This window comes from Clytia hemisphaerica, unplaced genomic scaffold (genome assembly GCF_902728285.1).
Source record: "Clytia hemisphaerica strain Z4C2 unplaced genomic scaffold, Clytia hemisphaerica genome assembly, whole genome shotgun sequence".
NCBI lineage: Eukaryota > Metazoa > Cnidaria > Hydrozoa > Leptothecata > Clytiidae > Clytia > Clytia hemisphaerica.
In genome coordinates, this window is record NW_027104048.1 from 749,088 (window position 1) to 776,038 (window position 26,951).

Below are 26,951 nucleotides of genomic sequence, written 5' to 3' on the forward strand. Positions count from 1 at the left end.
ATTTCGAGCTAACTCGCTAAATAGCACAAGTCGGCCACCACAAGAGCCACCGTAGCGGGAAATTAATCCATACACTATTAAGCAGACCTATAGGAAGTATAGGTCTGCGATTCAGACTAACAGCTAAGATGACCAGGACTTGGTAAATGTTTGGAAACATTGTCGTCAACATTTTCTTCATAGTATCTTCAATAGTAGATGGTAACGCTTCGTTGGAATTTTTCAGCCAGGTGTTTTCCCAGCGCTCAATTTCGGATTCAGCTGAATGGAGCTTGGGCATATCAGTGCGATATTTGTGCATAAATTTCCGAAGACGGATCTTCCAATCATCTTTTACCGCCATAACTGATGGAATACAATAAAAACCATCGATCACGCCTATCGAATTCGCGTCAAATCTTTCCTGCAAATCGTTCAGTACCTGAAACAATCGGAAACAAAAAGCTGCCTTGTTGGGTGAAAACAAAAGGAAAAGAAGAGATACCTTAAGGGGACTAATTTTTCCGGGAACTAATTTTCGCGGTGCGAGGACACGAAATTGGCGTTTTTTGTGTAACTAAATTTCGCGATAGACACCCGTTTTTTACCTAAATTCTCTCATTTTCCTAGAGGTTTTAAGGATTTCTAGTAAAATTTACATTTCGCGGAACTAATTTTCACAAAAATTAAAATAAAAGTAAAATTCGTTCCCCCGAAAATTAGTTCCCTTAAGGGTAGCATATTTTCTACAATAGTTTGAAAATGCTGTGATATTTTAAAATGAAATTTACCTCGTTTAAGCATTTCACGGTGATCGTTCGTCTAAAATACTCTTCTTCAGTACTGGCAGGTGTACCATCACGATGTTTCATATTGCCACTGATAACGCGGGGACACTTCGGATTAATACCAATTTTTGCAGCAAGCTCGACAGCTTCAGTGTACCACAAGTGATGGTAATGGTCAACGTTGAGTTTCACCCCTTTCAAAGTTTCAATTACGTTGCTGATCTCTAAATAAGCTTCGACAATGGACAACGAGGAAGCTGCCAAAAAGATTAAAAAGGCGCAATTTAAGTTTTAGGTGTTTTGTCTGTAAAGGAATAACAAACATGCAAAATAATACAAATTTAAAAAATAATGCCACTAGTATTTCCTTGGAATGCTAAACAAAATAGTGGATTGGAACATATAGGAGAAAATAGTGCGTGGGTGGTTTTACTAATTACCTTGTAATCCAGTAGTAATGGAATCAATGTAAAAGAATATGTTCTTTGTGATCACGAGGGCGACAAGCCAAGCAAATGTCTCCATTTTTGCCCTACAACCATTTGCTTTTGTTTGTGTCTTTGCATCCCATTTCACATTATGAAAAGTCGCACCAGACTGGGCGATTTTGGAAAAGGTCTTATGTACCTGGAAATAGCTCTCGACAATACGGTTGACTCCAAGAATACGTGCTACCCATCTTGAAAAAAGAAAAAAGAATAAAGAATGACTGGTTTAAATAATATATGAAAAAACGGAAAATGGGCAGTCCCTAAAACATAATGATTTACTTTACTGAGAATTTCCTTCAGAGTGAATAAAATCAAATTTTGAAACAAGAAGCTAATTGTGTCATTGAAAATTAAAATCGACTGTATATACCTGGTACGACAAATATTGATTAGCTTTCTAACAATTCCATCAAGCTCGGAGAAAATATGTTCCAGGAATTCTGCTCGTTTCGGAGAATTAGTGAAAAAGTCTGCAATTACTCTAGTATGATCAAAAACATCCCTGACCAGGGTAATGTTGGACACTTTCATTATGCTCAAGTTCAAGCGATGTGCGAAACAATGAATGTAGACTGCCAAGCGATGAATTCGTAGGATTCTTGAGGCGACACCTTTTTCACTTCCAGCCATGGCACCAGCTCCATCATAACCTTGACCTCGTACGTTTTCAAAGTCGAGTCCTTAAACAAAAAGGTTAAGAAAGGTAAACAAACAAAATTTTCAAATTTTAAAGGATTTCCTAACTGTTTTCTTGTGTACGTTTTAGAAAGATTTTTAAGTCCCCTTCCCATAGAATGAGTTTTATTGTGTCAAATGATAAAATCTTTGCAGAACATTTACAAACCTAATGCTTTAACTTCATCCAGAATGATTTCTGAGAGAGCTTGACCTGTTGTGCCATTTTTGCAGTGGATGAAGTTCACAAACTCCTCCTTTATAACGTTATTTTGACTGAGGTAACGTAGCACAAGGGCCATCTGTTCCTTGTTGCTGACGTCTGTTGCTTCGTCTGCCAAAACACTGAACACCCGCTTGATTTTGATCTTTTCCACAATCTTCCCTTGTATGTAACTTTTAATGACATCGATGATCTGGTTTTGAATTGTTTTTGACTTGTAAGTTGCATTCTTTGGGCATTTCATTACTAGCTCTTTCAAGGCAGGAGGAGCAAACTGAAGTACCAATTTTAGGATACTTAAGAAATTTCCACAGGAGTTTGCTAAAATAAAAATAAGCAGGATACACAATTGAAAAATAATCAAAAAAATCACAGCAACTTTTTTAATGAATTCACCGTGAAAAGCAAAATCTTTCAATAATCCACAGGTGAAAAGTTGAAATTTCACTATGAATTGTTAAAAGATTGCAGCTTTTCACTGTGAATTCACTAAAAAGCTGAAGTAATTTTTTTTTACTGTGACAATAAGTCTAAAAGTCTGTCCCTTAGAATTATTAGATAAATTACAACGCAAACATGCCATATAAAGGTTTTTGAAGTCGATATTGTTGAAATTGTCTTTAAAAGAAAGTGATATAATAGTAGTTCAAACAAAATGTTGAAACAAAAATCAATAAAACAAGAACTTACAAGTATTTTCCCCAAGGTAGTATTTGGAATCATCTCTGTGACCTCTAATAGCAAGGTTACATTTCCCAAGACATATCAGTGTTGCTATGATGGGGCGAATCATTTCCCTATTTCTTTGTACCAGAGCTGAAACGAGCCTATTTGCAGTCACGTCAATAGAGCGACTTGGATCTGTTACTGCAACAGTAAGATTTTTGAAGTCCTCCAGTGCTCCGTGATTGTTATTAAAATGTTGTTTGATTTTTGTTGTTGCCATCTTCCAACAACGCATACCATTCTCTTTTGTAAGAGATTGCTGCGAGTAGTGACTCCCATTACAACACACGCAAAACAATAAAGTGAATCTTTTGATTCAGAATACATCAAATATTCATTTTTCAGCCAAGCATGCTTACAACTAAGCTGTCCAGTTTTTGGAAAAGTGAATGTTTGCGGTTGCTGAATAATTTTTGATTTTAGCTCAATTTTTTCTCTAGGTGATAAAGAGTTTCTAAATTTGAAGACATCTGCTATATCCACTTTATCGAGAACTGGTTGAGTAGGTTTAGTTTGGGTATTCAATTGTTTGGCATTTATCGGTTTGGTGTCATTTGGTTCGGTATCCATCGGTTTAGCATCATTAGGTTTGGTATCCATTGGTTTGGTATCCATTGGTTCGGTATCATTTGTTTGGATATCCATCAGTTTTGTATCATTTGGGTCAGTGTCCATCAATTCAGCATCCATTGGTTTCGTATCCTCAGGCTTGGTATCATTTGATCTGGTATCATCAGGTCTTGTGATATCAATTTCATCATTATCTGGTTTGCATGGCTGTGAATCTTTTGGTTTCACGTTTTCTTTATCAAATTTCGGAAAGAAGTCATAAAGAGACTTAGGCTTGACAGCTTTTGAAGCAGTTTCTAAATAAAAATTAAGCTGAATGTTGATAAGGACCAAATTTCATTAAATCTTAGGAAACTAGAAAGAGTGCACGCTTTTCTTAATCTGGTTAGATGTCCAGGATCCTAGCGGGCACACATGGCACTGCACATTATATATTACACATTTTCATGATTTTGAACAAAAATAATAAAACAAAATAGATTGTAAAAAAAGTTTGATAACAAAGATTGATTGAGTGTGTGTGTAATATTAAAAATGCAATTTTACTATTCCAACTTACGAGTATTCTGCTTCAAGTTCAATTTCATTGATTTTGGTGCAGGTGTTTCATCGTTAATAACAATTGATTCAATTGGTTTTCGCTTTACTGGCTTTTTGGTCGATTTGCTTTTCTTTTTAGTGCCATTATTTTGATCAGATGATAGATCCAAACGATCTTTCTTGATAAGTGGAACAAAATGATTGGCTTTGTATTTACCCTCTTCCAAAGATACATTATTACTCGTCCTTGACCAAAAAATAAAAATGTCATCCTCAGTTTCAAAGGTTGGGCTGCGTATTCTTGGCAGGATTGTTCCATTTAAAACTCTGGAATATATATCTGACGTCTCTGGGTAAACTGAAATAATTTTTCTGTTTACAACAGAGGATAGTCCAAGCATTGAGATTAATGACCCCCATTTTCTATTTTTTGCAATATAGTCTGCTTCTGCCTTGATTGGGTGTTTACTATTTGCAGATTCATGTGTTATAGTTATTCCAAAGATGAATTCTCGTGATTTATCAGCATTTTCATCATACTTTTCCACCAAGTATGGATGATTTGTGTAAAAATCCTCATTGATTGCTAACTCCAATGACACTGCTGATCGTAGAATGTTATTTAGTTCTTCCGATCCACCAGATAAAACGATAGAGCACGAGTTGAATAGACAATTTCCATCTGCAGTAGACCTAAAGATAGGAAAATATAAAAAATTTTATTGAAGGCACTTTGAGCCTATATGGCTTATGGTTATAATGTGCAAAGGCTTTAAAAAACTGCTGATGTTCTTCTTAGCATTATTTTCCATTCACAATCCAAGAAATGAGGTGGAGGCAAAAATAAATTTCAAATGACTGCCATTTTGGGTATTTTCTTAAAAAGTTCCAGGTCAGTGGGAAAACGTAGTATCGCCGTTGGGTGAAAATTTGAAAATTTGAACTGGACAGAGTATTGGAACTTTTTCAATGCAAGCCTATTTCAATCCCTGCAGACAGTTTACATTCTAAATCTGAAGTCAATCTGATGAGTGTTTCAGGAATTATGGCCAATTTTGGGTTTACAAAGTACACGTTAAGTACACAATTTTGCTGCAAAAGCCATTTTGGCTATTTTAAGTGAAAAAGTTCCAGGTCGGTGGGAAAACGTAGTATCGCCGTTGGATGAAAATTTGAAAATTTGAACTGGACAGAGTATTGGAACTTTTTCAATGCAAGCCTATTTCAATCCCTGCAGACAGTTTACATTCTAAATCTGAAGTCAATCTGATGAGTGTTTCAGGAATTATGGCCAATTTTGGGTTTACAAAGTACACGTTAAGTACACAATTTTGCTGCAAAAGCCATTTTGGCTATTTTAAGTGAAAAAGTTCCAGGTCAGTGGGAAAACGTAGTATCGCCGTTGGGTGAAAATTTGAAAATTTGAACTGGACAGAGTATTGGAACTTTTTCGGTGCAAGCCTATTTCAATCCCTGCAGACAGTTTACATTCTAAATCTGAAGTCAATCTGATGAGTGTTTCAGGAATTATAGTCAATTTTGGGTTTACAAAGTACACGTTAAGTACACAATTTTGCTGCAAAAGCCATTTTGGCTATTTTAAGTGAAAAAGTTCCAGGTCAGTGGGAAAACGTAGTATCGCCGTTGGGTGAAAATTTGAAAATTTGAACTGGACAGAGTATTGGAACTTTTTCGGTGCAAGCCTATTTCAATCCCTGCAGACAGTTTACATTCTAAATCTGAAGTCAATCTGATGATTTTTTGAGAAATTATGACCAATTTTGGATTTACGAAATGCACGCAAAATACACAATTTACGTGTCGTAAAATTTCAAATAATCAGATAAAGCAAACTTATGCATCCTATAAGGCTAAGCAATATAAGTTGCGCAGCAATCTTAATTCCTACAACAAGGTTACTGTACACTGAGAAAACTTCCCTTCCAACGTACAGTCAGGTTGCTGAGCGAAACTAAATGTACTCGAAAAGCCTTTTTCCCAGTGCGGTTGGTGGTGGGAGGGTAAAAGCCCAGTAGTACTAATAATTAATCCACACATCAATCAGGCCATCATACCTAGAGCATAGGGTGAAAAAATAGCTATTTTATAATAGATAATTTTATACCTGATGGCTTGATAATCCTTGAAACTTCCTGGCAGCAATGCATTGGCAACTCTATCTGTCTTTAGTTTTAATTTCTGCTGATGGTCTTTTAACAAACAAGCAGTAATTTCTTCCTTCCATTTGTTCAAAGTTTCCAGGTCGTCTTCCATGATAATGATCGTCAAAACATTTTTGTTTCCCGGGTAATTTTCCTCTTCCCAAATAAAAATTAATCGTTGACGTAAAGTTGGGAAAAAACTTCATTACATTCAATTTTCTTCATCTGGCGCAAATTTGACCTTTGACCCCAGCTTTTTCCCTCTGTTACTTTGCTTGGTTCTTCACTTCGAGAATCAAAACAAAGTGTCAAACTGTTGAATGTCGAAAAATACGGCAGCCCATTCAAAACAATTTGCGCCAAAATACTTTGTGTGCGATTCGGGAAAAAAATCGGGGAATTCAGAGAAACGGGTTTCATAAAGATGATAGGCAAACGCAAAGCGCCGAAAAGCGCGCGATGTGAAAAAAGATGTTGCGAGTCTAGTTGCGAGCGTAAAGAAGCAAGACGGAAGATCGTTTTCATGTTGGACAAGTAATAATAATAATCTTTTATAAATAATTTCATAATTTGATTGAACTGGTCATGATCTAAAGATTTTTCACTGAAGAATCATCTTCACTTCTTCACTTTAAGTCCGCCGCTGCGCACCTAGTGTATGGAATCCCACAGGTCCATCCAACTCTGGTCTGTGAGAGGAGCTTGAATCAGTCCAAAGAAAAGCAGCTCGTTTTGTGAATAGTGATTGGTCCTACGAGTCCAGCCCTACAGCAATGATAAAAAAACTTGAATGGATATCAACTGAACAACATCGCAAAATTGCCAGCATTATGATGCTTCACAAAATTATCAACAAAAACATTGCAATTCCTATGACAATTTTGCCAAAGCATTCAAGAGATGGAAACAATTTCCAACAAAAATTAGGGAGAATTCTTGCTTACTCAAAGTCATTTGTTCCCACTGTGACCAAATATTGGAATAAATTACCAAAACAAATTCGAACTATAACATCTGAAGATTCATTTAAAACAAAATTGTTAGAAGAGTTGTTGAAAAATAAACTTTGATTGTATAATGCTAAAAATGAATTATTTAATATTTCTAATAACGTTAATTAATGAAGATACATTATAATATTTTATAGTATTATATCATTACCCACCTAAAATTCACAACTATATTATTTCTTAGCATTCAATTCAACCAAACTCATAAATAATCTCATAACTTTAATCTCTTAGTCTTACACTTTCCAAGCTTGGACACACTTATCACCCCCCTTTTCTTGTTAGCCCCTTGACTTTTAGAATGATTTTAATATTTATTGATATTTATGAATAAAATTATTTTATTAAACAATCTTGTATTTTATATGTAGCGAAAATGGGCCTACGGGCCTAATGTTACTTAAATATATAGATAGATAGAAGTTAAAAAATTCTATTTATTCACCAAAGTAGCTCGTTCTTACCAAAACTAAAATTTTCAGGAATTCATCCTATATTTCTTGCAAAACTCAACATACGGGCAAAGCTATTAACAAAATTAAATTGAATGTATTAAAAAAGGAACAGACCCAACGAACATCAAACACAAACAAACTGAAATTCGCATTAGGAAAATATAAAAGCCTGAAACATTATGTATTTTTGTATTCAAGGTACAATTCGCATTCGCATTGCCCTTTGTATTCCACAAATTGTCCCGAATACTTTTACTACCAGGGTAGTAAAATACCTCTTCCAAGAGTCTGGGTGGTGGTATGTAAAAATTCGTAAAAAACTTTTTACTACTCATATATGTCTGAGATTTTACTACCGACCCCCCTGTCCGAACCATTCCTTTTAAGTCTGGACGTTATATATATTTTAAGATCTATGAGCATTTTCTACAAAAGAAAATGAAAAACTCTGATAACTGAAATACTGAATACCCTTAGCTGATAAAAAGGAGAGATTGAAGGCATTTAATGGGTAAAAGTTGGTTATTGAGATTTATCATGGACATATAAAAAAGTCCATGTATATATATAGTGAAGATATGTAATATCTGTCATTTTAGAAAGGAAAAGTATTGATATATAAATAACTCAAACTGATAAAAACGAAAAAAAGTTAAGAATATTTTTGTTTATTATGTATATTTACGATTTTTTTGGTATTTTTAATTTTTTTATCATTGCGAAACAGAGGGTAATTTAGCAAAAAGTTAAAGGGAATTTAAATAGTGGTATGTGAAAGAAAAACCTAATCCAAATGAAGATAGAAGAAAAGTAATAGTGGATAGGTTAGGTTAGGTTAGGTTAGATAAACAATGAATTGCAAAAAACTTTTTTGATAAACACATTCCCGTACACTCATTTACACAAGTTCATCAAAATACATACAAAATGAGGACAAATACAAAAGCAAACACATCAAATACATCAAAAAACATACAAACACAAAACAAAACCCGAAGTCCCAGACTTGTGACTGGCATAGTGACTTTCCACGTGTTTAATTAAGGGCCCACACTCAGTCGCCTTCGGAAAACATAACAGAAAAAGGAACCGACCAGCAGCTTCCAAACAAATAACAGACAACAAACAGACACTACAACAAAATACAGTACAAAAGGGCAAAAAGACACACTGTACCAACTATCCTACATACACTACAGGTGAAACAAACATTTGTAACAAACACCATCTCACAGAAAAATAGAAAAAAACAGAATCGTAAGTTGGACGCGAACCCGGTTCGGCGTGCCGGGACGGGAGGACAGCAGCTGCACAGGGAAAAGAAAAGTAGGAAATGAAAACTCCGATGCTAATGCTATATATATATCTAAGGTGTTTACACCTTCGTTGATTCATTTTTTGTTTTCTTCTCCTGTTAGTCTACCTGGAGTTCGTTATCATCTTGTACAGGCCGCTGGGGTAATGTCGCCTGACTGTCTTGAATGACAGTCAGCCTGTCCCAAGCCAGGATAAAGACAGAGGGACCCAGAGAGGACTAATTACCCTTTCATTATAACATCGTCTCTCTAAGAGGAAAAAGAATTCGGCCATTCTTTGTTGTTTGTAGATCTGACAGGAGAAAACATTTTATTTTCATACTATATATATTTGCCTAGTGCATCAGGATGTGCGAGGATGTCCCCTGCCTGGTGTCTAGTGCAGTCGGCTCCAAAGGAGTCTAAGGTGTTTACACCTTCGTTGATTCATTTTTTGTTTTCTTCTCCTGTTAGTCTACCTGGAGTTCGTTATCATCTTGTACAGGCCGCTGGGGTAATGTCGCCTGACTGTCTTGAATGACAGTCAGCCTGTCCCAAGCCAGGATAAAGACAGAGGGACCCAGAGAGGACTAATTACCCTTTCATTATAACATCGTCTCTCTAAGAGGAAAAAGAATTCGGCCATTCTTTGTTGTTTGTAGATCTGACAGGAGAAAACATTTTATTTTCATAATATATATAGTCAAGAAGTATAAAACCTTCAACTACTCAAAATGGAAACAATAAAGACAAAACTCACAAAACAAGAAGACAATATAAATACAACAAAAATCTAGAATGAACATTCACAGAAAATCAATCAGGTTGGAATTGAAAAGGAAAATATGATGATATAGAAATCCACCAATGCAAAACTAGTGATCTAAAGTGACTACAAGGAAGAAAGCGACTCAATATGAGTTAAGATGGAAAGAAGTAACTCAATATGAGTCAAAATAATTTTCAAGAAAACACATTATCTGTTCCTCAGTTTTCGACCTACACAGGATTTCGGCCATTTACGAAAATATCCTCCTATATGATGGAAATAGGGTTGTGTAGGTAGGCCAAGCAGTGTTAATTAGACACCATTACAGATAAAAAGATGTGTTTAGTGAAAGTATGAAACGCGCGCAAATTTAAAATAAACTAAGACTTAAAATCCACGAAACCAGCCGAAGAAACTAAAATAACAATGAGAAAAGAAGTATACTTTCTACTAGACAAAGTTGCCACACCTTTGACACGTTTCTGCCACAACGTTGAAGAAAGCATACTAGAAGGGAAGGAACTGGGATTGGATCGCCACTATCCAACCCTGTGGCTCTCACACACATTTTACAGTTCAAAGAAGAAGATGGAAAGAGTGGGAAAAGAATGAGAATTTAAAAAAAATCGGACCAGAACCCGGTTCGAAGCCCCGTACACCCGTGACCGTGCACCGCAAAAGCTGGCGAACGACTGAATCTTGAGAAAGTTGAAATCTTGCAAATTCTGAAATATGACGGACAATCACCCTACGAAGACTGCAATCTAGCTTTGTGTTATCAGCACCCTGACGGCACATTCTTTCAATGAAAACTTTAGCTTTAACTTTCAGGTCCTCGAAAAGTAACGTTGATCGAGCAATCCTGAGAAGTTCACCAACAAACGAAGAATAAAAAATGGATTCAGGCATGTTGCTATCTTTATGTGGCATTCGAACTATAGAAAAAGGAAAAGCGTCGCGCTTATCAAACAACTTGTAAATAAAAATCCCGTCTTTGATGGAAATATCTAGACGATTCAAGATGGCGGCATAAGCTATGTAATTTTATGTGAACATAATAATCTTCATCCAAACATCTTCCAGCTTGCTAAATCTACTTCAATCAAGGAAATCTTCAACCATCAACAACATTTCATTATTGGATAACAGTTAAATCTTAGCAAACTTCATCTTTTACTTCATATTTAGTTCAAAAATGGCTGGAGGAAGAAACACATCACAAATTTCATCAACAACATCAACAAGATCATCTGCGAAAAAGAAATCTCAGGACTCTGTCATAGACAGGAACAATGAAGACTTACTAGTTCCTGCTATTTCATCTACACCTGAATCACCTGGTATTGTTTCTACGAACAAGCCAAGAGAACTTAAAAATCTGGTGATTCTCCTTCAAAATAAGGTTGAATCTCTCACCCAAAAAGTCAACACCTTGGACACAAAAGTCTCCACTCTAGAAAGTACTCTCATTCAAAGCGAGGCTGCCCTTGCAGTCTCAAAAATCATATCATCAAACCTACGACAAGAACTCGACAAACAAGAACAGTATTCCAGGCGCAACTGCATCGTGTTTGATAGAGTCAAAGCTTCCATAAATGATACACAAAAAGACCAAACTACAATGGCTAAATCTATCCTTACCGACAACTTTGCAGGTGATGAAGAAATTGTTACTTATTTGACAAGGCTCACCCTATTGGTCGGATAAACGAAGGGAAACAATCCTACATCATGAGATTCAGCAAACATTCAGTTGTACGCAGAATCTACAACAACAGAAGCACCATCAAAGACGGTATCAAGGTGAGACCTTCATTGACCAAATCAAGAGCATCAATCTTAAAATCATGCCAACAATCAACACAAGATATTAAATCAGTAAAGTTTGTATTCAGTGACATTGAAGGTAATCTCAAAGTATGCTTTGTCGATAAAAACACAAGAAACATTCACACGTTTGATTCCGAAGAACACCTCGCCAACTTGATCCTTGACCATGAACACTCTGCAGAATTTCCGTTAAATGAAATTGACCAAAATCCAAGAAATTCTATAAACTGACATAATGTTCACATCAGATTATTGATTTGATCTTTTAAAGACTACTTTACGTAAGATACTTTATATTTCACCTTTCCCTATTTTATTTTTATTTTGAACACTTATATAAGCTCTAAGGCTCTTGTATGTATTACCGCTCCGTCTGCCATAAGCTTGTAAACTACAACTAAAAGGACTAAGGTAATACTTAAATCAGATTAAATTTTGAAGCTCGCGACAATAATCCCTTTACAGTGACCTAATATTAGACGATGGGATCGTCTAGGGTAATTAAAGCTCAAAACAAAGAGGCGAGAAAAGGTCTCAATTAAGCAAATTACCGGCACCGAAATGTGATCTACTGTGGTAAACTTTTTTAAAGATGGCGCATAATTTTGCTTCAACGGGGGACAGAGAAGCTCCATCTAGTGTTTTATATAATAAATCTGTGAGTTTTCCGTGGGTTTCGGTTAATGAAAATAATATTTTCGAATGTTTTTGTAGCCAAATATAGAAAATGGTTCTAAATAGGAAAGATTGACGCTGCAATGTCTTGTTATTTTGAGCAGCCAAAAATGACGTCAAAAATTCTATATCAACAAAATCTTGAGCTCAAGAAAAGGATCTGCTTTAAATGACGAAGGGTGGCTGACAGAAATTTTATTTAGGCTTTTCCAGTTTGGACCAGTCTGCTCAAATACAAAGGTACTCTATGTTTTTAGCCACCTTGTGTTTGTATCTCATAAAGTGATAATAAAGCAATTTTATGGTAGTTTTTTCATGATTTCCGGTCGAAAATATCCTAATTAGAATTTGAAAAAGACCAAGAAATGCAAAGTAAAGATTCCAGCCAAATCAGCCTTCAACGTTTTAAATTTTAAGTACATACAGGTAAAAATTATTATCTTGAGTTGCGATTTTATGAATATAATAAGAATATATTTCCAAGCAGTATTTGCAATCCAAATTTTCAATAATTAGTCCATAGAAAATATCTCCTGATTTACAAATTATATGTTTTGTGTGCAAATTTGGCTTTTTTTCACATCCGGTGGGTTTCCGGCTTCCAAAAAAATAAAAATCAATTTTAAATGTTTGAGTTTCATAAATGTCACATGATCATACCATTCAAAGTTTAAAAAAATACCAAATAAATTTTCTTTTCCAGCAGGAACAAATTACCAAACATTTCAAAGACCAAGGTCAAGTCTGGATACATATGAACGTCGAAGAGACAGTTAAAGTGGAATAATCGAAATAGTGAATATTACAAGCGATAAGAACGATATCAAATGCTGTCAAAAGCTGGTGGCTGAGACTCGAATCCATGCGACAAGTTGCAACGACGGCTTTACGAGGGTTGGTGTAATTTAAGATGCACGATCTAACGATTTACGATTCACGATGCGCGATCCATGCATAAAGTATGCTGATTATTCCTAATAATTATCATAAACTTAAATTATATTGCATAATTCTAAAACAATGGCATAATCTTTTCTCGCTTTTGTTAACCACGGTAAATTCAAGTAAATTTATGCAACAAAAACGAAACAAGTAAGCAATGAAAGTACGAATAATTACGACCGTAAAATTATGAAAAAAACTTACATAATGTTGATAATGAAAACTACCTTGTGGACATAATCTTACAATAGACAGAGAGTGAAAGTCAACAATGCACAAGAAATATTTTTGCTCTCAGTGTTAAACATCATAATCGAATATAGGAATTTCTTTCTTAAAGCAAATAAAAGAATATATTGGGAGTTTCTAAACATCGACCAGAAATGGCGACCACGACCAGCGACCACGACCGGCGACCAGATAAATTTGGGTTATCGAGTTTTTCCTCTATCTTCACCGTAGAGTCTCTCTTATGATCATTTATTTATCGAATTGAAGAGTAAAGCTCACCCCTGTCTCGCATACAGTGATTATAAAGCAACGTGCAAAACGTGTAGAGCAGCCATTTCAACGCTCTTGGAGCTTGAATAGAGTGTCACTTTCTATCCTTTTGTATTTTCGGCAAATTAATTAGTGGCAAAATTTGTGCTGGAGTTTATTTAGGAAGCTTTATATTTGATCATCAGATCATTATTTTGTTAAAATAAGTCATTTCGACAATGTAAGGACTAGAATAATTGATTACGTAGATTGATATCTCTAAAACTGGCCTTTCCAGCTTTTTCCTACTGACAATTTCTATCTATTCATACTAAAAGTATCTCATTCGGTACAAGTAAAATATTTGGTGTAATAAAGTTTACAGGCATCACATTTAATTGCCCTGTCAATATTTTTGTCAAAAAGTGTCACTTTGTCTAGAAAATGACTAGTAACGTCAAAAGTCCTTTTAGCATTCTCTAGCTAGAGTAATTCTCAGCCACGTGCTCAGTGGTTCATTTGAAAGCCACATCAGGACTCGAATTGGATGTTCTCTACGGTGGAGAGAGTAGGTAAACTCGATAACCCAAATTTATCTGGTCGCTGGTCGTGGTCGCCGGTCGTGGTCGCCATTTCTGGTCGATGTTTAGAAACTCCCGAATATATTGGCGAATAAAATTTGCGGACCGTAATGTACGAAGCAAAAAACGGGTGCTCTATTATGAGAAAGAATTTTCTTTCGGTAAACAGTTCCCCTATATTGATTCAAGTTATGAAAAAGAGAGAGAGGAGAGTACAGAAGGTGAATACACGTGGATTTCACTTATTTCTTTTAATCTATGACTGAATTGAAATTGAAAAGAGAAAGAGATCATGGTATAATCAGGAAAACGCACTGAAAGCTTCTTTAAATATAATTTGTATAATTTTACATAAATGATGTTTTTAAAAATAATTGAGTTTCAGCGAATGAAAGTTTGTAAATTGTCTAAATATTTTATCATGATTAGCATAATTATGCATGAATTAACATATTTTATGCAGGGATCGCGAATCGTGTATCGTAAATCGTTAGATCGTGCATCTTAAATTACACCAACCCGCTTTACGATGATAATGCTGACAATCTTTAAATTTTAAATGCTTCAAAGTTTGTAAAAAATAGGATGAAACGATAACGATACAATTACTGCAATTACTTTTAACGCATAAGCAGAATCAAATGTTGGTGGCTGTGATGAAATGTTTAAAGCCATTCGATTTCTTTGTCAAGTAAGACTGAAAATGACAACTGATTAATGATAATTATTCTGAGCATCATCAAAAATTGGCTGCTTTAGGATGAGTGAGTTTCGCATGACAATTCGAAAATAGAAATATATATCCAGGATGTAACTCTTCGCCATTTCAATAATTGTGTTATTTATCTTTGAAATATCAACCAGAATGCATACATGTTTAGATGAATTAATTAAGTAGCAAATGTACTCCCATGTTTTTCCATATTGTCTATTCTTAGTTCTGTGACAATCTTTTTTATTTTTGAGTAGGTAAATGAATGAAAAATAAGAATTCAAGAAAATAACAAAAAAATTAACAAAATTACCTAAAAATAAATAATTTTTAATTATGAAAAAAAATTCTAAGAAAAACACAAGAAAAATGATTTGATATAAAAAAGGAATAAGTACTACAATAAATAAAATAATACAACAAATGCTATAGGGGCCGTCCATATAGTACGTACGCAAAGATTTTCCAAAAATTTGATACCCCTCCCCTTGTACGCAGAGAACAATAGAAATTATGTCATTTAAACAATAGATGTACGCTTTTGCTAAACCCCCTTCTTCTCCCTTCACTGCGTACGTACTATATGGATGGCCCCATATCCATAGGTACGTAAGTTTACTGACGATAATGAAAACGAAAATGATGAAAGACATTTCTAAACTCCTTGTCCTTTCTCTATTGATTTTTTTTCTACAAGAGACCATCCATAGAAGACTTACACTGGGCGAAAAGTCAAATTTCCAATACATTTGAAATCCCAAAAAATTCCTAAAAATGTCTGGAAATTCCAGATTTTTGGAACTTTATGAACATATGGAAATATCAAATTTTCCAAAATTGTAAACCTCATTGTGTGACATTTTCTAAATTTCCAAAATTTGAAATATCAAATTTCCTGGTCTTTTTTTATGTTTTAAAATTCATCTTTTGGGGATTTCTTGAGGAATGGAAATATCAAATTTTCCAAAATTGGAAAGCTCATTGTGTGACATTTTCTAAATTTCCAAAATTTAAAATATTAAATTTCCAAAATTTAAAATATCAAATTTCCTGGTGTTTTTTGAATGTAAAAAGTTCATCTTTCGCTATATTTTTGGATCTTGCAAATATGACATTTAAAATCTTAAAAACTTCTGATAAGATCATTTTCACAATATCGTTAAAATTATGAAAAGGTCATATTTCGAAAGATTGAAACACACAAGAAAGTCACATTTGCGAATTTCCCAAAATTTTAAAGGTCATATTTTGAAGGATTGAAACACAAAAAAGTAACATTCACGAAACTCCCAATATTTTGAAAGAAACGATTTTCCCGATTTCATACGGTCATTTTAAAAGAAATCAAGATCTCAAAAATAATTTTTCTAGTGGGCACAAGCAGATGAGAACGAACAAAAAGCCTTTTTTTTAAGTCAACTTTCATTTTTCAAACAAGGATAAACATAAACTGTCGATCATAATTAATAAAAATATGTTATCAAAAATAAACTCATAAAGGATGGAAAATTTATTAAAAGCCAACTATTTTTGGGAAACAGTCTCAGAATATGCTTATTCGAAGTTTCAAATCAAGCTCAAGTAAGGCTAGCGATATTTTGTACGAAATCCTGAAAACGATTTTTCAATATACTGTCCTCTATCTAAAGCACATAAATATTTTTGAACAAGAAAACTTCCAAAGTTGTACATGAATAAAAACGAAATAAAGCAAACAAAAGAAATGTAAGTTTCAAAAAATCATGAAGATGGAGGTAATATTATGTTATAATAAAGTTAGCCCCCTGGTTTAGTTAGAAAAAAATCTTACAAATATACAAAAAAATAAGTTTTCGTTTTAAGTTTCTAAAAATATATAACATAAGAATATAAAGGGCCCAAGATGTGCAAAATCAAATTCCTGCAAAGATTTGTTCCCTTTAGATATCATTTTATCTTAATGTTCTTGGCGCACAGCCCATTCAGTATCCTTTGGAAGTTCATTAGGTATACCTCTTCCGCTGATGAGGCCAACTTTACGTTTCACCATCTGTCTCTTTGAATTGGCAGACATGTTATCCCTGGTAAACTCATCCAACCGTTCAAAAATTGTATCACAAGACACAGATCTCCATCTCAAAGGTCGAACGCTGAAAGTGCCATCCGGCTCGTCTTCCTCTGATGACATGAAGTCCATCACCATTACTGTTGTTGCCTTCTTTTTGTGGGAATCTTTAAATGGTCCACGAGCCAAGGCTTCCTTGCGTTTGTTCAACTTCTGAATAAACAAGAAAAGTTTGATGGTGATAATTTGCTTGACATTTATCAGATTTCTATTTGTATCCTTGAAATAGAATGCAAAATCAAAAACTACTACTAGCGCCAAAATCAGAGATAACAGTATGATTTCAGTTTTAATGTATTAATAAATCTGTGTATGGTGTTGTTTTGGTAAATACAAACAGGAATTGTGTTTAATAGCTAAAAGTACAATAGTAAATAAGATTTGATACCCCTGGATAACCTTAAAAATGATATTGTTGATATAATTTATTGAGTAGCATGAATCATTGAAACTTACTGAGGTCTTTCTCCCGTTCAATTTTGCTGCATTCCGATTTTCATCGTTTCTCTTGGAAGCGTAGTATTTTACCGAATTGTAGTATGTTGAGATAGCAGCTGATAGAAAAAGAAAAGACAATTCATTGTTACTTAACAAAATAAATCTAATTTCAAAATCACTTCACATCAATGATAGGATCATTTGATTAGTTGTTTAGTAAAACGATTGTAGATATATAGTAGTGGTTTGAGTTTGTGACACTCTGACTCTCTCGTGGGATACACCGAAATATATGCTGATGACAGCTTGAAAGCTCGAAAGCTCATAAATTGACTTTTATACAGGTTTTTAACAGTAAACAAAAGTGTATTGATGATCTCCTGTTGTTTTTGTAAACAAAACGATTGTGAAGAAGTTTTCAAATACTTTAATCAGATTAACCTTTGAAAGATGGAATTTTGCAAAAATAGAATGCGGAAGATTGTAATGTAAATCCACCGCAAATTTTTTTAATTGCATTTTCAATTGAGAAGCCAGTCAAAACTCTCCATTTGTGGCAAAATTTAATCTCACAAAATTTAATCTGATTAAAACAAATTCACAATTGGACGTCTTCATTTAAAATAGAAACACTCAATTTCATTCACGAGACACTCTTTTCTTCTCACAGTTTTACTTTTCAGTTTCATTTAAAGTCTTTGACATTCAAAACAGTAAATTATTTTCACTTTTTTAAATATGCTTTTGGGACAAAGTCACTTTTGCTTTTTGTTATGATCTATGACCCTTGGAACTCCTCCATAATGAATGTTCAGATTGATTTTTCGCACTGATGCATTTCTAAAAATATCACGCATACTCACCATTAGCTTCATCATCATTCAGTGAAGTATCAAGCCCAACCATATCTGATTTCAGTTCCTTAACTATGTCTTTGTTTGATCCACTAAGTACACTGAAAAAGGCATAGACATAAGAGCAGGTATATATCTTGTATATTTTGAAAAAGGGATAACAAACAATAATATCTTACAAAGGGCTTTGTACTTTAAAGAAAATGAAAATGCGTTTATGATATTATTATAATTTTCTTCTCATAATTTAACAATGGAAAAACATCTAATAAATAAAGAAGATTGGCCATCCCTTTTCAAAGTATCAATCATTTTAAAATGTTTCACATACCTTGCATTAAAATCAAATTCTTTTCCTTTCGTCTTCAAAGTGATATAGCAAGATTTCACATTTGCCTGAAAAAGAGTTAGTGTGATATAACTTAGTGCTATACCATCAGGTTGCCTAATCCTGACCACCCTTATCTAATCCTGACCCCCCTCTAAAACAAACAATGTACCCAAATTTTGGTTTAATAATCCTTTTTATACGACAGCATGGGGGAAAACAAAATGATCATCTGTCTACCTGTATGACGTGTTTTGACCCTTTTTTGCTAATTCCATAAAATTACCAATATTTCTACTTTGTATCCATTCCTTTGGTTTGTTTATATATTACTTATAATGGATCGGCTCAGATTAGTCTTGTTTATGATTACGTAATCAAGTTTGTGGAGTAAAGACCAACATTTTCTGCACATTTGAGGGGGGTCAGGAACCTTAACAAGAGAAAGTAATCATAGACCAAAAACCAGAATTTGCCTCGCATAGTAACCAATATCCAAAATAATATTTACTTACTTTAATACATTTGCGGACTTCTACTTTTTTTTTCTTCCTCGACTGTTCCATTTCTTTCATTTTTTCCACTAGATCTTCTTTCATATTGGAAAATTTCTCTTCCATCTTTTCATACTTCCGTTCCAAGCTTTCGTACTTCTTTTCCATTGTGTCCATACGCAGGATTAGTTTAAACTGCTTGGTGCTCATCCGGTCTATGTCATAATCATTGAAGCCTGTGAAAACAAAACATAGTCATAGCTTACTTACTCGCCTAGCATTTATTTAGATATTTTTTTACGAGGAAGATTTTGTAAAGGGGCAGCATCCAATAATCAGACCCATAAAAAGGCCTAAAATGGCCTGTACTGTAAGACCCAGTAAATTAAATGTACTAGTTTTACCAACAAAACATCAAATTTGTAAAAACACAACGTGAAAAAGAGAAACTTTCACGCCAACGGGGGGCTTATTAGTTCACTTTGTTTACCAAAATACTTAAGTGCAATACACTTTTGAATCCTTAATTCAATGCCTGTTGTTACTCACATGCTATTCCTTGTGATGACCAAGATTGTGTTTCCGTATCCCCTGTGTGTCTAGGTACAATAGGCATTTCAGGAATGATAGGAGGAGCTAAAAATAAGAATTTTTTAAAAGTTAAAATATTAAAAAAAGGAATGCACAATAAGTTTTTAAATTTGGGAAAGGAACATTCAAAAATTATATTTGTAATTATTTTTTTCAATCAATTTTAAGACCCCTACTCCTTTTTTGTTGGTGTTCATTTAAGAGAACCCCTGTCCTTTATAATTCTATGCCAAAAATTCTAGGTACCTCCCTTCCACTCACACTGAATTTTGTTTCTACCTAGTAAAGGAGAAATCAAAAAAATGTTCCGTTCGCGTCAGCCGATCGACCAACTTGGCAGACATAGATTCCTAGTCAGACATTATCTGACACCCGATGTAGAAATTTTCTTCCGACACGCTAAAGCTCTGAAGGTCGGGAAAATTTTCAACATCTGGAAGAAATACATTACGGAATTTCGCCTGACCGCGTAATTTTTTAGAAAAATGGGCCCGAGTGCAATTTGGACAGGGAAGGTGTCATGGCCGACAAAATTTGGGTCAGAAAAAACTTCAAAAGGTTTCACGAAATAAATTCAAATACAAAACTTTTTAGAGAAGGAATCATGCAAAATATTATCATTCTTTTCACAAGGAGGGCATGTAGAAATACTCAAATAATTATTTTTCCTTCTTTAAACTGATCACAGAAGCAAAAACAAAATAGAAATAACATTGTACACAAAAAAGCCTGAAAGAAGAGAAAAGTCATAATCAGCATTTATAATAACACTAAAAGAAAAACTAAAGCTATAGAAAATGAATACTAACCCTCAATGAACACTTTTGTGAAGTTTAATAAAGATTTTATCCAAAAAACTTCAGTTCTGGAACACTGAAGTCGGTTTGTCGGTTGTCGGCCGGTGGACAACAGTTATATTTGGAGGACGGTCTAAGATAGATAACAGCATGAAAGTTACTGATAAAAGCCTAAGCCCATTGGAACATACCTGCTTCAGTTTCTTTGGTCTTTGAATGGTATAAAATTTGAGAAAGTGCAGAAAAAATCAGCCATCAAAACAAACAAAAACAAAAGTTATGATTATCAACTTTTCTGTGGTAGAAACACATTTTTTGGGTTGGTGCACATACAGAAATTACACTGGATACTAAAAACTAATATTCAGGGAGTGATAAGTACAGTAAACTACAAAAAATCCATCAAAAGAAACCAAAAACAACCATAACAGCACACATTTTTTGAAAACTACATCAGCCATGTTGTTTGTAATTTTTGCCGACATACTCATGACGTGGTAACTAACGACAGTGATTTGACGGTCTTTTTGAGGCGCCAGATCTCAAAAAAACAATTTTTGAGCGTTCAGCACGGCCCCGAAAATGAGGGCTAAACTTATGTCGGCACATCAATGGATGACTACTATTTCTCTCCGATGGTATATTGGCCCGCTCCTTTAGAGCTTTAGCGTGGGCGGCCGCCAATACGCCATCGGAATATCAGATAAAGTCAGACAAGTCGGAATTTTTCATCAAGCGAGCGAATAATTATTAAAAACTATACTTTGAAACCATTTTCCAAAAAAACTTGACTAAATTTACTACCCTTACCGACCGACTCAATTTTAAGAAGATTTTTGACTCAAGCAGAACATATTTTCGATTGCTGCCAAACTACAGAAACCTTTCTAAAAAACTTTTCAAGTTTAAAAAAATATCTCACATTTGCATTGTTTTGAAGTTGGCGTACTTGCAGGATCTTTGTGTTTTTGCTGCTTCTTGTGTAGTGGGGTGGTGGAACCAGATAATAAGATAGATCGTTTTCTCTTCTTGTTTCTTATCTTGTTTCTTTGCCTTTGTGACATGGATACTCCATCTTCATCGTCGTGGCTGGTTGGATTGACTATATCATTATCATTATTACCAGAAAGTGAATTCTGCACTTGCCCGTTCTCAGAAGATGAATCATCGCCAAATAAATCATCAAAATCACTAGGCATCATTGTGTCAGTCCTACAAAAACGTAAAATTGAAAGATTTTAAGCACCAGAGCAGTTCAAAAGCATGTCACAATATTGTAATTATATGTAATATCTCTTCTTAAAAAGGATACCATGATTATAATAATAATCAGGTGGACACTTTACAAAAGCAGAATTTAATGAAACTTATTTAAAAATAAAAAAATTGTTACTTGAAGTAATGTCTTTCCAAATAGAAAATTTCAGGTTATTATAATTATAGATCTTCACTTTACTGCCAAAGGGTCGAAAGTAAAAAGGACTTGAAACATGCAGTTCAAGCATTTTAATATGTTTCATCAGTCACAGGGAGAATGAGACCTAGTGTTTGAGGGGTTTGACTTTTGCCTGAAGGCAGGTTGACATGTTAAGCCTAAACTCATATGTAATAATACCATTTATCATTAAAATCAAAAATCAAGTAAATACTCCCCGTTTTTCCAGCAAAACGCATTGAATTGATGTAGAGATTGATTCTGAAGTCCTTCAAATTCTCAATTTTGGCATAACAGGAATGGAATCTTCGAGTAATCTTTTTTTACTACAAGCTAATTATAATGTTTCTTTGGGACAACCAACAATCTTCTACCTGTACAGCCGCTGTACCCTGTTGTCAGCGGTTTTCATAATCATAAAAAGTGCGCCAATTTGTTGTGCATGGTACGTATAAATGACAGACTGGTCCACTATTTTATTTGAAAAAAAAATATACATTTTTTAAAAAATACTAAGGACTTATTCTTCATTATTTATCTCTAAATATTGTATTTTTGTAAAATATTATTAAAAATTGTTTTGAATTTCAAAGTTTGTGTAAATACAAAATAATATAAGTAGTCTGGAATTTGATGTTTCCGTACTACAAATTTACGCTATTTTCCCCGACCGAAGCGCTGGCTGGAATAATACTTTGCATAAAGTTGATTTTATGTCCGCCGAACTACATAGCGTGTTTTCAAATTGGAGATAAGCATTAGGTAACCTATGCAAACCAGTTCCCAACCAGACAGCCTGACAACACAACCTGCCGCCCGCCTGCAAATAATCACTGTAAAATTTAAGTATTATGGATCACTCTCCTGCTTCTTCTGTTCCTGATTTGCATTCCAGTTCTAATGAAACTTCAATCTCTTCTAGTGAGCAAAGGTATTGACATTTTTTTTGCATACTTTAGCTAATATTTTAACTCCTATCCATCCTATATCTGTATATGAATCCTATCCTTTTTTTATTGTGTTCAGCAGGATTACAGATTATACTAATTTAGGATTTTTCAAAATTAACAGACAGTTCCCCGGAATAAAAAAAAATAGGAGTGACAGAACATAATCAATAAATAAGAAGGTCTTCCTACTACCTCTACCGTGAGATTGGGTAACTTGCATCCAGTGGAGGCTAACATGCATAATAGCCCTCAAATGAAAGACCTGGCTGGTCTTTAAAATACAACTATGCATGTTAGCCTCCACTGATGCAAGTTACCCAATCTCACGGTATATCACGGTGGTATGGCACAAGTATTTTCGAGAATAGAAAAATCTTTTGATATCGAAAGCGTCAATTTAATTTGCTATGTTACCAAAATTTTAGAAATTTATTTTTTTCTTTTTGCTTCAGGAATCGAAAATGTCCAAAATGTCATAATTCTTATGCTTCTCGTTACTTACAAAGACACATCAAAATTTGCAAGGGAAGGATGACAAGGAACATGATCAATCACTTTTTTCTGATGATGAAAACTCTGTAACTGATGAAAACGATACCAATCAAAATAATATATCAGCTACTGTCGACTTACAAGTTGATAACGACCAAACTGCAACAGAAAGCAGTCCAGAGTCCAGTATTCCAAATGATTTAAGTTCAGAGAAGATGTGATTTGGATGAAAGCTTGCTAGAAATGTCTAGAATAATTATGGAAGAGGAAGATGACTTTGCTCATGATCTTGATAGCTCTATAATACAGCTCGATTATAAAAAAACAGTTGGTATAGTTACATGGATTTGTTTCATATCTCTTTGGCAGTACTATTTTAACATAACTGACACAGCTATAGAAATATTGATAAAGTTCTTATATCACCTTTTCAAGATATTGGAAAACTGTTTCAATCTTGAAGGTGCCATCGCTGCTACGTTTCCTCCAAGTCTTTATCTCTTCAACAGATTGCATAAGAAAGATAAGAAAGATGGCTTCAAAACTTATGTGGTTTGCATTAAATGTTTTGCGTTATATGACTTGGATAAATGCAGCCGAAATTTAATGGGTGAACGTATTTCCAAACAGTGCACCAATGTAGCATATCCAAATCATACACAAAAAGCAAGAAGGGTCAAGTGTGGCCAAGATTTGCTAGAAAAAGTAACTTATGGAAATATCACTAAGTTGATCCCCTATAAAACCTACTGCTACAAACCATTGAAGTTGAGTCTTCAGCGACTCTTTTCCAGAGCTGGTTTTCGTGAGCAGTGTTTATCATGGAAGACACGAGTGTCAGACCCAAACACATGACTGATATATACGATGGGAAAGTATGGAAGGAATTTGAGAATAAGCATAACTTTTTCCAAGATGATGGAGTTCAATGGGTCTTATGGTAAATTGTGATGGTTTTGTCCCTACAAGTTTGTCAAAACATGCAGTGTTGGAGCAATTTATGCTGTAATTACAAACCTCCCCAGGAGCATCCGCTTTAAAAAGGAAAAATGTTATCCTTATTGGTTTAATTCCAAACATGGAGCATGAACCCTCTACAAATAGTTTCTTGAAGCCTTTGTAGATGAGATGCTGGAATCATGGAATGAAGGATTTATTATCAATGATATAGTGGTCAAATGTGCTGTAATGTGTGTTGGATGTGACATGCCAGCATCAAGAAAACACTGTGGATTCTTGGGTGAGTTTTATTTCGTCAACCAATGATTATTTTCTTTCACTGCACTAGAAAAATCTTTTTGTCAGTTGAAATGAAGATTATTATTGTTATTATATGTGACATGCCTCTTTCAAGGGCTTGTGAATGGCATATTTTTTTTAGATTAAATAAGAGTTTCTGCATACTAGTAAAATAGAAGCCAGATAATTCTTATTTCTATGTTAGCAGGTTTATTCCAGGTAGTGTCACTTTTCTAGAAGACCTATTTTACCAATCCTGTCAGAAGGGACAAAATGTATGCTAATTCACTGGACTCACTTTTGAAAACTAACATTTTGATTTAATTTTTAGGTAAGAATGCAAACAAAGCCTGCAACAAGTGTGAAAAAGTCTTCCCATGTGACTTTATTTTGACCATTGATCACCTTACAAACATTAAAATTATTATGCCAAACTTACATCTCTGCAATTTTTCAAGATAGATTTTTTAATGATTTTTTCATGAGCCCTATTGCTTTTTTGTACGGTATACTTAAATAGGAATTTTTATTTAAGCATTCTCTTTTCACAGCTGAATATTGTATAGTGGGAATACATGAAACTTAAAGTACTGTGAAGCAAGTTCCACTCTTTTTCTTTATCATGGTATAACTGTCCTTCATGTAAGCACTCTCAAAGTTTTTAAGTTTAACTTAAAACTGATTGTAATCTTTTCAATGTATACGAATAATAAAATTAAGATTGTTTAGACAAACTTGATGTTTGATTTTGAATGAACTTCATCAGAGGATCTTGGAACTTGGATTATAGTTGAGGAAAAGAAAATCCTGTTTTATATCTATGGATACTATTAGGGGTCGATGAAACTTTTCCAGGAAATATTTTAATCAAAACAAAAGATGGAGGTGGGAAATGTTGAACCTTTTTCAGGGATTTAAATTATACTATTTTGCTAAGAGACTCATCTTTGGTAAAATAAATTATGTCTAAAAGGTTCCTTCACTTCTGTTTAGACATCAAAAGGAATAGCCCAATGTTTAATCGTTTTTTTTTTCAGGTCCGTGCACAAATAAAGATTACAGTGGCTTTGAAATTGACCCAAGAAGTACTGACCCAAAGAAGAATTGGATAAAACGCACAAATTCAAGGCACAGAGCACCGATGAGGCATACCGAACAATCCCCGACTATTACCGAAAAAAGGGCGTCGAGAGAGTTATATGGGACACGATTTACGGTTTTTTCTGAGCTTCCCTATTTTTATGCCATTTCTATGACAATAATAGATGCAATGCACAATTTGTTTCTTGGTACTTCGAAAAAAAATGATAGAAATTTGGAAGGAAAGAAATTACCTAAACAAAAATAATGTTCTCAAATACAAAGGAAGTTGACAATTTTGTTTGTTCGAATGACGTTGGAAACGTAAGATGAAGATTTTAATTTCAATTCGTTTACCGCAGACGAGCTCAAAAACTGGACATTATATTTTCTAATTTTTGTTTGATGGAATATTGCCAAAAAAAGACTTCGAATGCGGAAATTTTTGTTGAAGCATCCTGTTGTTGTGTAACCAGGCACTACCTGTTGCTGACATAGACAAAATCAATTCTCTTTTGTTCAATTTTGCAAGTCATTCGAATCAATATATGGTAAAAATCGTGTTACACCAAACATGCATATGCATTGTCATCTGGCAGACTGTATCGTTGATTTGGTCCAGTGTATAGCTTTTGGTTGTTCAGTTTTGAAAGATACAATGGCATTTTAGGATCACAGCCTTCAAATAATAGAGGTATAGAAAGTCAGTTGATGAGGCGTTTTGATTCAAATTTAGATGCATTGTGTTGCCCTACCCGACGTATTAAGTGAACAATTTTTACCCATAATGACAAATTTTTCCCCGAAAAGATTCACGAGGTTCATACAGCATGGATCCGATATGTCCATTGAACGCTTCTTTTGACATCGAAAAATACCAATGTCAATTTGGTTGATTGGTCTTCTTCAATTAATGTTGTAGAAAAACGTAAGCTTGTTGTTCATCATCTTAGCGAATCGGAAATTTGACATCTTACTGCAATGTACAAACCATATATACCCGGAACAAAATGTCTACGTTCATAGAGCTTGTTGGAAAACAAGCGAAGTTTGGTTATAATGTGTGTTTTGATCTCTGGACACGCTCGTACCTACCTCTCTCAACATATTATGGCTTTTTGTGTGGAAAAGACGGGAAAAGTGTGTGATTTGATGACTGATACCCTAGACCAGGAAAAATTCTTTATTTTATAAAACACGTTGCAAGTATTAATGGTCGCTTCAAGACCCACTTTCTTTCAAGAAT

At 34.3% G+C, this 26,951-nt stretch overlaps 3 protein-coding genes across 3 annotated transcripts; all 3 read right to left on the reverse strand.

Annotated features, from left to right (window-relative positions):
• Nucleotides 1–16: 16 nt before the first annotated feature.
• Nucleotides 17–3,253, reverse strand: LOC136811903 (52 kDa repressor of the inhibitor of the protein kinase-like). Its single transcript, XM_067068526.1, has 6 exons — nucleotides 2,847–3,253; nucleotides 2,103–2,477; nucleotides 1,629–1,938; nucleotides 1,208–1,446; nucleotides 771–1,024; nucleotides 17–421 (listed from the first exon to the last, which is right to left on the reverse strand). The coding sequence occupies exons 1-6, from the start codon at nucleotides 3,115–3,117 to the stop codon at nucleotides 17–19; spliced, it is 1,854 nt and encodes a 617-aa protein (XP_066924627.1). The 5' UTR covers nucleotides 3,118–3,253.
• LOC136811904 (uncharacterized) lies at nucleotides 3,161–6,424 on the reverse strand. Its single transcript, XM_067068527.1, has 4 exons — nucleotides 6,118–6,424; nucleotides 4,012–4,685; nucleotides 3,366–3,748; nucleotides 3,161–3,190 (listed from the first exon to the last, which is right to left on the reverse strand). Exons 1-4 carry the CDS (start codon nucleotides 6,264–6,266, stop codon nucleotides 3,161–3,163), a joined length of 1,236 nt encoding a protein of 411 aa, XP_066924628.1. The 5' UTR covers nucleotides 6,267–6,424.
• Nucleotides 6,425–16,785: 10,361 nt separating this feature from the next.
• Nucleotides 16,786–18,376, reverse strand: LOC136811913 (uncharacterized). Its single transcript, XM_067068531.1, has 3 exons — nucleotides 18,309–18,376; nucleotides 17,464–17,561; nucleotides 16,786–17,160 (listed from the first exon to the last, which is right to left on the reverse strand). The coding sequence occupies exons 1-3, from the start codon at nucleotides 18,349–18,351 to the stop codon at nucleotides 16,840–16,842; spliced, it is 462 nt and encodes a 153-aa protein (XP_066924632.1). The 5' UTR covers nucleotides 18,352–18,376; the 3' UTR covers nucleotides 16,786–16,839.
• Nucleotides 18,377–26,951: the final 8,575 nt, after the last annotated feature.

What these genes read in the sequence shown, in the direction of transcription:
- LOC136811904 (XM_067068527.1), bottom strand. Translation starts at nt 6,266, where the DNA reads ATGGAAGACGACCTGGAAACTTTGAACAAATGGAAGGAAGAAATTACT. An exon ending in GAACTTGAAGCAGAATACTC is followed by an intron (nt 3,749 to 4,011) that starts GTAAGTTGGAAT and finishes ATTTTTATTTAG; the next exon opens with AAACTGCTTCAAAAGCTGTC. An exon ending in CTCAACCAGTTCTCGATAAA is followed by an intron (nt 3,191 to 3,365) that starts GTGGATATAGCA and finishes CTGAATCAAAAG; the next exon opens with ATTCACTTTATTGTTTTGCG.
- LOC136811903 (XM_067068526.1), bottom strand. Translation starts at nt 3,117, where the DNA reads ATGCGTTGTTGGAAGATGGCAACAACAAAAATCAAACAACATTTTAAT. An exon ending in CTACCTTGGGGAAAATACTT is followed by an intron (nt 2,478 to 2,846) that starts GTAAGTTCTTGT and finishes TTTTTATTTTAG; the next exon opens with CAAACTCCTGTGGAAATTTC. An exon ending in ATCAATATTTGTCGTACCAG is followed by an intron (nt 1,447 to 1,628) that starts GTATATACAGTC and finishes TCTTTTTTCAAG; the next exon opens with ATGGGTAGCACGTATTCTTG.
- LOC136811913 (XM_067068531.1), bottom strand. Translation starts at nt 18,351, where the DNA reads ATGGTTGGGCTTGATACTTCACTGAATGATGATGAAGCTAATG. An exon ending in GAATGATGATGAAGCTAATG is followed by an intron (nt 17,562 to 18,308) that starts GTGAGTATGCGT and finishes TTTTTCTATCAG; the next exon opens with CTGCTATCTCAACATACTAC. An exon ending in TGAACGGGAGAAAGACCTCA is followed by an intron (nt 17,161 to 17,463) that starts GTAAGTTTCAAT and finishes TTGTTTATTCAG; the next exon opens with AAGTTGAACAAACGCAAGGA.